The 10,573-nt window shown below is 43.6% G+C and overlaps 1 protein-coding gene across 1 annotated transcript; it reads left to right on the plus strand.

The window, feature by feature from the left end:
• Positions 1 to 110: 110 nt before the first annotated feature.
• Positions 111 to 10,205, plus strand: kpna5 (karyopherin alpha 5 (importin alpha 6)). Its single transcript, XM_071512894.1, has 14 exons — positions 111 to 180; positions 1,366 to 1,499; positions 1,616 to 1,717; positions 1,887 to 1,986; positions 2,889 to 2,983; positions 4,013 to 4,144; positions 4,856 to 4,944; positions 5,104 to 5,203; positions 5,394 to 5,557; positions 5,648 to 5,726; positions 6,111 to 6,236; positions 6,339 to 6,466; positions 7,420 to 7,598; positions 10,018 to 10,205. The coding sequence occupies exons 1-14, from the start codon at positions 177 to 179 to the stop codon at positions 10,203 to 10,205; spliced, it is 1,620 nt and encodes a 539-aa protein (XP_071368995.1). The 5' UTR covers positions 111 to 176.
• The last annotated feature ends 368 nt before the right edge of the window (positions 10,206 to 10,573 follow it).

A 10,573-nucleotide genomic window follows, 5' to 3' on the forward strand; every position in this document is an offset into this window, starting at 1 on the left:
CCCCTGTTAAGCGAAACCGGTTAACAGCTGACGGAAGCGACGTCAGGCGTTGTTGACGCCAGGGGCTTGCTGGGAAAGTTTTAATCGGACGCCATATTGCTCTCAGTAAAGGTAGAGAGAGCAAGAGAGGTTGTCGCTAATAAACAAACGCTTCTTACGGATAAGTTTGATCTTCAATGGGTAAGAACACACTGTTATCTCTGTTTACAGAACTGAGGACGTCGTTTTTTCTCCGTAATATTTCTGAGAAGCATAACATACAACACAACAAGACTTACCTTGCTAACCACCATTAGCTAGGGAGCTAACGGGGAGAGAGGTGTGTTAAGCTAGTTTAGAGGCTGAACAGCCCGATGCGTTCCGTTCTCTTACATGGAGAGAACGTCACACCAAACTCCGTTTGAAAATCTCTCAGTTTAAAGTGTCCTTGCGTGTCGGCAAAGGTATATATCTGGTAGAATACGATTTAAGCTATTCTACGAATCTTGTAGGAGTCGCTCTTCACTTCGGCATTCATACAATCCACCAAGTAGCACTGAATTTCAATAAAATGTCAACGATTAGAATCAGTTTGGCTGTTAGTCCCATAAGACTTCTCTGCCAAAATACACCACAGAGGGCGGGAGATTTTATTGAAATAAAGTGCTGCTTGATAGGATATCTGTATGCAGACGTTACCTTTGGTAAGCACGTGCCTTTGCCAGCAAGCAATGCAGTACACGGCCAGAATTTTTGATTGGACTTTGGCGTGACAAACGGGGATAGTTAGGAGCTACTACCACAGGGTAAATCGCAGGAATAGCTCAGGTTTGAAACCAAACATATAGCTAACCAAATGTCACAATCTCGCGTTACAACTATAGGATCATCTCATGTGACTGCACAAGCTGTAACGGCTTAGACAAACTCGTAAATAGTTTGATATCGGCGCCATGTAGCGTTAGCCGGCTAACAAACCAGCGTCAGTCATAATAAGTTAACATTAGCAGCTAGCCGTAGGCCTCTGGAGGAGAAACCCGGTTTAATCTGTACCGTCGAAATGGCGAGCTAGCAAATGAATTAACCAGCATGTATGGTAGTTTTACACCACATATATGTTGGTTATGGTCTATATTGCCCCCGCCCTTAGGTTTTTAGTGACTTAATCTTTAACATTCAACTTCTATCCCTAGCTTGTAACGTTAGGGAGACCATGTCTTGACCTGAAATCATGATCACCCCCACCCTGAATGCATGCTGGGTGTGCCCCCTCCCCCCCATTGTTTGTCACTTATTCATAGCTAATCGAGATTTGATTAGGTCTGATTTTATTCAGTGTATGCACCTTGACCATAACTTGACTCTTCTTCTGCTGTCTCTCCCCAGACGCCATGGCCAGCCCGGGGAAAGACAACTACAGGATGAAGAGCTACAAGAACAAAGCGTTGAATCCTCAGGAGATGCGTCGCCGGAGAGAGGAAGAAGGCATCCAGCTCCGCAAACAGAAAAGAGAGGAGCAGGTAAACGGGTTCCTCCACTCACGCTGGAGGGGCTTGCGAGTCGACTGGTAAATGTAATCAGACGAAACCAGTCTTGTGCTCTTAAATCGGTCTGACTCTTTGCTCTGTTCCCGCAGCTGTTCAAGAGGAGGAACGTATGCGTGCCCTCAAATGAGGAGTCCATGCTGGAATGTCCCATCCAGGATCCAGACATCAGCTCCACTGTACCCGTCGCAGGTGTAAGTGTGTCAACTGTAGTTTTCTGTTGTCTTCTTTCTGCTAATTTGCCTCTCTGACCCGGTATATACGGTTCAAGGTCAAATTCACCTCAGTCTCAGTTCATATTTTTTAAGACTCTGCATGTGATTGTGATTTTGAAATATTTGTACATGGCTTGTTTCTCTGTAGGAAGGGGTTATAACTCCAGATATGATTCAGATGATCTTCTCAGATGACTCAGACCAGCAGCTAATTGCCACACAGAAATTCAGGAAATTACTCTCCAAAGGTTTGTTGTGCATCTCTCTAATACTAGTGTTTAAGTAACTTTAAGTAATAATCTGCAACGTTTTTTAATAAATCGTGACCTTGGTATTATAAGGTTCTATCTGACCTTTGTCAAAGCAGAGTTAGTCGCATGAACCTATTCTATGAGTGCCTGTTGACATATGTGTGGTGTTATTTTTTTTTTAAAATAATGATTTTTTGAGTCTGTAATTTCTAAAACAAAAGGACCCATCTCCATTTAACTCGATGGATGCTGAAAACTTTGAAGCTCAATATCTCAGAACTATCCTGAAGACGGATAGAACCTTATAATTCTAAGCTCACGAAATGTCTGATTTGATATGACACATATATCCAGTTCGTGAAAGCTTTTAAATTTGCCGTTCTAAACGCCCGCTGGTAGATCTTTCCTGGGGAAAAAAAATCCTCTGGTGCACAGGAAGTGACGCGTTTGAAGTTTCCTGTTTGTTTGGAATGAATAGAAGAAGAACAGGGTAGTTAGCACCGAACAGACAAAGGCAAGAGCGCCACCTACTGAAACTCAAACTGCATCAACAGAAAATCCAAGGAAAAGGACGTCACAGTACACGAACGTTTGGCGATTGGGTTCTTGCCACTGTGCAACATAATTGGCAGCATTTTCCCCTGTGTGTGTGTGTGTGTGTGAGCATGGTCCATGTTAACACTTAAGCACACTCTATGTTTCGTATGTTCGGTTTAATATTATGAGTAAGCTAAAAGCACAACAGCACACCTACCACTGAACACACAAAACTGCTATAAGTCCCGTTGTTGCACATTAGTCGATGAAAGCGCCAGTGTCTTCCTTTAAGCCTTTGGCACTTTGAATTAGAGATTTACATTGACCGAGAGACTAGTCTTGTCCTCCTTTTTCCTCTGCAGAGCCCAACCCCCCCATAGACGAGGTCATTTCCACTCCCGGGGTTGTGAATCGCTTTGTGGAGTTCCTCAAGAGGAGTGAAAACTGCACACTTCAGGTAAGGGCCTCAGGAAACTGAACTGCTACAACAGCCAGGCCTGAGTTTTGTCATTAGGATGTCTGGGTGTTTTTACTGTCAGCCTGCACAGACGCAGTGTTGCTGTGGTGCTTCTGGCCTGTCACGAAAAGCTAATCTTGTACTCGCCATGTGATGTGGGCAGTGTCCAAAATTAACTTTTCCGCTCACCTGCCAAGGGCCGGTACATTAAAAAAACGTAGCTGCCAGGAACAGTGTTCATCAGGCAAAATAATGAATATCCATTTTTCATAGAAATGCCACCCTACCGGTTTTCGTTGGCATTCCGTGTAGGTGCTGTGTAAAACATTCAGTTAACAGGAGCGGATGGGGCTGGGCGATAATTCAATATAGTATATAGTCTTTCAGTGGAATCATATCGTGATGATATGAAGATATTTTGATATCGTGACACACATTTCTGCTGTCTGAATTGATAACAAGCAAATTTTACTTAAAAACTCTGATAAAATGAGGTATGGTAGGAATATTATTTGAAAATTTCAGTTTTGTTTGACATCACACCTAACATTACCATTCGGTTCAATGAGATGAACATTCATTTGATTATTTAACGTGATTTTGCATACATGAAACATATCGTGATATATATATTGATATCGAGAAAAACCCTTATGATTATCATGATATTGATTTCAACCATATCGCCCAGCCCTAAGAGCACATACTTAATTTAAAACTGGCTCGTTCACTCAATGTTAGGCTATTTAACATCCAAGGGATGGAGAAACAGAAGGTTAGACGCTATCGCTTTATGTAGAGCAGTGTAACAGGCAGCCAATCAGGAGTCTGTTTGATAACGGAGCTGTTGTTTTGCTTCAATTTGATTGGCTCACAGTACAGAGAGAGAGTACAGTGGCCAGCAGGGACAAAGTTTGAGAACAGGCAAAGACCAAAGATAATAGGTTTACCAGCATTTGGCCCTCGCTGGTTATAATGTCTTGACTCTGGGTGGGGCTGTAAAATGCCATTTGTGTACGTCTGTGTCAGTTTGAGGCAGCCTGGGCCCTAACCAACATCGCCTCGGGGACCTTCCTGCACACCAAGGTGGTCATCGAGACGGGAGCCGTGCCCATCTTCATCGAGCTGCTCAACTCCGACTACGAGGACGTCCAGGAACAGGTGAGATGTGTTCCAGTCAGGGAGTTTAGTCAATTCTCTGGGGAAGTCAGGGGCAATATCAGGGAATTTTATCAGGAATATAGCAGACTATTTAACAACTTGTTTCACACATTCATTGCATTAACTCTGTGATTCTCAACCTTTTTCATATCAAGGACCCCTAATTTAGTCCACATTAGAGCCACGGACCCCCATTTGATGAGATTTTGTCTCTCGGACCCAAATCTGAGAATATTTTTATTGTCCGATATGATTTTGTCCAGAATTCCATGACTATCTGTACTGTAGGTAGAGAGATAACAGTGAAACTATGATCAAAATAGTCATTCTAAAATGACAAAATAATGAAGTTTAACAATTCATCAATTTGCTGGAATGCCCTCAAGGACCCCTGGTGGTCCCCGGACCCCGCGTCGAGAACCACCGCATTAGCTGGTGGTTTTCAGCCGCGGAAACCAGACCGGTCACCCCTTTTAGAGAAACGACATTAACAAACCAGGAAGGAAGAACATTTTTAGGTCATGGAAGTGCAGAAGTCCTGGAATGTTGCATCGGGGGCCAACAGTGGGAATCCTCAAATACTGTCTGGGGGAGAGTTTCTCCAATAAGGGGCACGTGCTTATAAAAAATACAGTAGGTGTTTGCTGTATTGAGTGTTGGAATACAGGACATAATGTGATCGGAGAGTGATGAGCAGTCGGTGTGTTTCAGGCGGTCTGGGCACTGGGGAACATCGCCGGAGACAACGCCGAGTGCAGAGACTACGTGCTCAACTGTGGCATCCTGCCTTCTCTACAACAGTATGTGTCTTTCCCCTCTGTGTGTGTGTGTGTGTGTGTGTGTGGGGTGGGGGGGGTTGCCGCCAGACTGTCTGAACGTGTTGCATGTCAAATTAATTATACAGTCCCACAATAACAGTTGGGATTTTTTTTTTTTTTTTTTTCCTTCTCCACGCCCAGGCTGCTCGCCAAATCCAACCGCCTCACAATAACCCGGAACGCCGTGTGGGCTCTTTCCAACCTGTGCCGGGGAAAGAACCCGCCGCCGGATTTCGCCAAGGTCAGTTCCGGTTTTCCAGCTTATCATGTCCGATCTTGCGGTGTGTGTGTGTGTGTCGGGCCGCATTTACTCACACACACACACACACCAAGTTAATGCCTAGGGAATAAACGGGGGACGATGGGACAGTGTATTTTTTTTTTTTTCTTTTAATATAACAGTGCGTCTCTCTTCCGTTCCCTCGTCACAGGTGTCCCCCTGTCTGAGCGTGCTGTCCCGGCTCCTCTTCAGCAGCGACCCGGACGTCCTGGCCGACGCCTGCTGGGCCCTGTCCTACCTTTCCGACGGCCCCAACGACAAGATCCAGACGGTCATCGACTCCGGGGTCTGCCGCAGGCTGGTGGAGCTGCTTATGTAAGAAAAACTCCTTATTCCCAGAGCAGAAGCTTAACAGAGAAGCGCAGTGTTGTGAACATGCTGTCTGTCTGTCTGTCTCGTTTCCAGGCACAGCGACTACAAAGTGGTTTCTCCCGCTCTGCGCGCCGTGGGCAACATCGTGACAGGGGACGACATTCAGACACAGGTAGGAATTCAGTTTTTTCACACAGCTGACCTCCATCCCCACCTCACTAGACTCTAGAGCTGCAACGATTAATCGGTTTGAGTAATTTTTTAAGAAAAATAAGTCAAAATCCTCTGATTCCAGCTTCTTAAATGTGAATATTTTCTGGTTTCTTTACTCCTCTATGACAGTAAACTGAATATCTTTGGGTTGTGGACAAAACAAGACATTTGAGGACGTCATCTTGGGCTTTGGGAAATGCACTGATCCACATTTTTCACCATTTTCTGCCATTTTATAGACCAAACAACTAATCGATTAATCAACAGATTAATCGACAATGAAAATAATCGTTAGTTGCAGCCCCGCTAGACTCAGTTTCCCTCGTTCCGCGTGTCGTTTCAGGTGATTTTGAATTGTTCCGCGCTGCCCTGCTTACTACACCTCCTCAGCAGTCCCAAGGAGTCCATCAAAAAGGAGGCCTGCTGGACCGTATCCAACATCACAGCGGGGAACAGAGCTCAGATTCAGGTAAAGGGGGGGGGTTTCGGCTCCGTTTTGTAGTAGAGAGAAGGGTGTTTTGTACGTACGTAGCTGATAACGTCGATATTTCTTCCCCCCCCCCCCCCCCAGACCGTGATCGACGCCAACATCTTCCCAGTACTCATCGAGATCCTTCAGAAGGCCGAGTTTCGCACCAGGAAGGAAGCGGCGTGGGCTATCACAAACGCCACCTCCGGGGGCACCCCTGCACAGATTAGGTACATTTTTGCCGCATTCCCCCGCCGGTCATGACTTTCCTGGGATGTCATGAGGTATATTCCAGACGGGGAAAGTCAGGGAATTTGATTAAGTCTCTGGAGAAGGCAGGGAATATCAGGGAATTTTGATTAAAAACTGACACCCCTCTATTATCTTGGTCTATGTTTTGATTCATTGGATTGAAGGCATTCCTCTCCCTCTCAAATTGACCCACTGAACTCTTGATCCAAGGGCTAAAGACAACTAAACATTTAGCTTAGTGTTCGTAAGTTTTGTTCATGTCGTAAATAGGGTTTAACCAATGTAATCAATTTATTTACTTACTTGAAGGCTGATACCAATATTGACATTTGTGGATTGTATTGTAAAATGTGGATATCTCATGTAAAAGAAAAAAAGAAAAATTCCAAAAATTCAATGTTTTCCCCCCACAGTTATTTTCTTGTCAGGGTGGGAAAGCCTTAAACCTTATTAAACTCTTATAACGGCTTCCCATAGACAACCAGTAGTACTGATCAGTTCTATAATAAATATGTAAACAATCAAACTGCATCATATCCATCACATCAGTGGTGGACGATGCTGACTGGATCAGATCCCATTTTAAATAAAAGGCCAATATCGGCAAAGAGATATATTGAAAAAGCCTAGTTAGCAATATTTACAATGCTAGAAAACAGACCTGTATTTTAATTATAATGGGTAACTGAAAGTTTCAAAAAATTATATATATGCCACATTCTTCAAGAGTCTCTGTGAAAGACCTGAAATTCATAGATATAAAAACTGGACTGGAGTTTTAATTTTGTTTTCGTAGTACTGTTTCATATATTTTAGTCTTTTTTTCTTTCTCTCTTTGTTAATTCCCGTCTCAATACCTTATGTGATTATGATTCCCTGTTGTGTGTGTGTGTGTGTGTGTGTGTGTGTGTGTGTGTGTGTGTGTGTGCAGATACCTGGTGTCTCTCAACACCATCAAGCCCATGTGTGACCTGCTGACGGTGATGGACTCCAAGATTGTCCAGGTGTCTCTGAACGGCCTGGAGAACATCCTCAGACTGGGAGAGCAGGAGGCCAAGCAGAACGGATCGGGCATCAACCCCTACTGCGCGCTCATCGAGGAGGCTTACGGTACCAACCGCCAAAACCCATCATACAGCTGGAATGAAAATGAGCTTTCTTAAAGGAATAGTTCACCCTCTCTAAAGAACAGGTCCCCATTGACTTCAGTTGTTTTGGAGAAGGCTGCTACCAAGTTGTGCTGGCAAACCTCCCTGTGTGTTATATGGACTAACAAATTTCACCTGTGTTTCATTTGGCATGAGGGTGAGGAGATGATGACAGAATTTTCATTTTTGGGTGAATTATTCCTTTAACTAACTTGACTGGTTCGAGCAGTTGTAGTGGCTGTGGTGTATCCAGTAAAATGCAAGAGAAGATGTTCTGAATTTCCCAGACTGGACTTGATTGAGTGGCTATACATGTACACCTTGTTGGGTGTAAAGCAGTGATTCTCAACCTTTTTCATATCAAGGACCCCTAGTTGGGTCCACATTAGCGCCACGGACCCCCATTTGATGGGATTTTGTCTCTTGGACTATCTGTATTGTAGGTAGAGAGATAACAGAGAAACTATGATCAAAACAGTCATTCTTCTACAGTCTCTAATTGTGTTAACTTCTTGTAAATGAAATAATGCTGAAGTTTAACAATAGATCAATTTGCTGGGGACCGCCTGGAACCCCCTCAAGGACCCCTGGTGGTCCCCGGACCCCACATTGAGAACCACTGGTGTAAAGTGTGGAATGTGATTTCTGGAAATAAGAAACAATAGAAGAGTGAGGATAATACAGAAATAAATACAGCACAACCAGCTATTTAAACAGCTGTGCTACCTTGATGTTACTCTTTGGCCACAAGGTGGCAGTTCAACATCAATTATGCATAGACGTAGAGGACAATTTCCATACAGCCAACAAATGAGTGAAAAGAAATTGTACACACTATAAATGGTGGAGGGAAATACTACTTGTAGCTCAATCTATTTAACTGGAAAGAAATCCGTTGTACATACAGTACTGTGCAAAAGTCTTAGGCATATGTCAAAGAAATCCACAAAGCGAAGATGCTTTCAAAACTAATGAAATGAAAAGTTTCTGAATATCAAAAATTTACAATAAACAGCAGTCACACACACTGATGCAGAAAACAAACATAGACTTCTAAGAAATTTATATAAAAAATCTAGGGTGCCTAAGACTTTTGCACAGTACTGTAAATGAAGTAGGCACACTGGGCCAAAGACATAAGCATGAATTATTTACATAAATAGAAATGACCTTAAATGATATACAACATATTCTTACTCCAATAAAATAACAGTCAATCATACCTCTAAATCTAAACTCCTATCATAAACAAATTAGAATTGCTTACAGATTAATAAATGCACTTAAAACCCAATACAGCCATACTGTTAGTCCCAAACATGTTCATGCAACTCTCCAGAATAACTGAACTAACGGAACACTAAAAGGGGGCTGCACCAAACAATGCTATTGTTAATGTCAGCAATGGTGAAATTTTACCCACTACTAGAAATCTGGAAATTTACAAAAAACATCAGTGGATAGTTTCTAATTGGCCCTTTATAAAGCACCCAGAGCCAAACTGCTGTGCAAGTGTCAGTGTTTCTATAAATTAAACAGAATTACTTTTTGTTGGTGGTTGATATTTCAGTGTTTTGTTTGCCATAAAACATGAAACACGTGTGTGTAAAGGCGTTGAAAAAGTTGAGAATACAGTCTATTCATTTTCATTTATGAGCCAATATCACCACCCAGTGGATCTTTTTTTTTTTGTAGAAACACTCCTCTCACATACAGGCCTATACAGGAAAAATAGGAGCCCTGGCATTGCATTGGGTGACAGTGACTTCATGTAGCCTGCCTCTCTCCCTACCACTTCAGATCAGCCTTAACCAGCCTTAACTAGCCAATGGAAAGATAAAAACAGTCGGTGACATCAGCAGTAGTTAGGCAGAGAAATCTGTCTGAAAAGATGCAATCTTAGGGTTTGCGCTTCTTGTTCGTGTGTAAGTTCTTTTAGATTTCTAAATATATACACATACTTAAGGAATTTGATATTTGGTTGATATTTGGTTTCTAATATATTTCTGTTTTGTTTGACATCACACCTAACATTACCATTCGGTGCAATGAGATGAACGTTAATTTGATTATTTAACATGATTTTGCATACATGAACCATATCGTGATATATATTGATATCGAGAAAAGTCCTGATACTGATTTCAACCATATCGCCCAGCCCTATTACAAAGTCCAAATATTATAATTTGGATGGAGAGCTTGTGAAACTGTGACGGTCAAGCCGACTCATTTGTGATTACTACAGCAGAATAAAATGCAGCTAATATCGCGATTCATTTCTCTGCCCCACAGTGCGTATTGTCATATTTTTGTGACACTGTTGAATGAAATGTGTCATTCAAACAAAACAAATTTGATGTGTGTGTGCCCCCCTCCAGGTCTGGACAAGATCGAGTTCCTGCAGAGTCACGAGAACCAGGAGATCTACCAGAAGGCCTTCGACCTGATCGAGCACTACTTCGGCGTGGAGGAGGAGGACGCCAGCCTGGCCCCGCAGGTGGACCAGAACCAAGGCCAGTTCATCTTCCAGCAGCAGGAGGGACCCATGGAGGGCTTCCAGCTCTAACCCCCCGTCCCCACCCACCCCCACTCCACCCCAAATTTAACCTACAGTCTCGGAGCCTCTAAATCCAGCCCCCACCCCCGCCACACACACACACACACTCTTACCGGGGGCCGCTGTCCCGTCTTCGTCTTCGTCTCGTCTCCGCTGGGCCGGCCGCACCAGCTTCCCCTCCCCAAGATCTTCACTTCTACTAAAGCCTCGCCACAACAACACCCTCTCTGGAGAAGGAGAGAGAGAGAGATAGAGAGTGAGAGATTAGTGGACAGAGAGACGTAAAGATGGAGCACGCTCGACGTGGCTTGAGACTCGTTTACCGGCTTCGCTAGTCCCCCCCCCCCCCCGGTGTAGATTCGGTGTCCACGCCGCGG

This window comes from Centroberyx affinis, unplaced genomic scaffold (genome assembly GCF_046629955.1).
Source record: "Centroberyx affinis isolate AG114_WGS23_722 - 3 ecotype Tasmania unplaced genomic scaffold, CSIRO-AGI_Caff_v1 ptg006614l_1, whole genome shotgun sequence".
NCBI lineage: Eukaryota > Metazoa > Chordata > Actinopteri > Beryciformes > Berycidae > Centroberyx > Centroberyx affinis.

Bases quoted from the DNA above. Each gene is read 5' to 3' on its own strand.
- kpna5 (XM_071512894.1), top strand. The intron at 4,945-5,103 runs GTATGTGTCTTT...CTCCACGCCCAG, and splicing joins ATCCTGCCTTCTCTACAACA to GCTGCTCGCCAAATCCAACC. The intron at 5,727-6,110 runs GTAGGAATTCAG...GTGTCGTTTCAG, and splicing joins GGGACGACATTCAGACACAG to GTGATTTTGAATTGTTCCGC.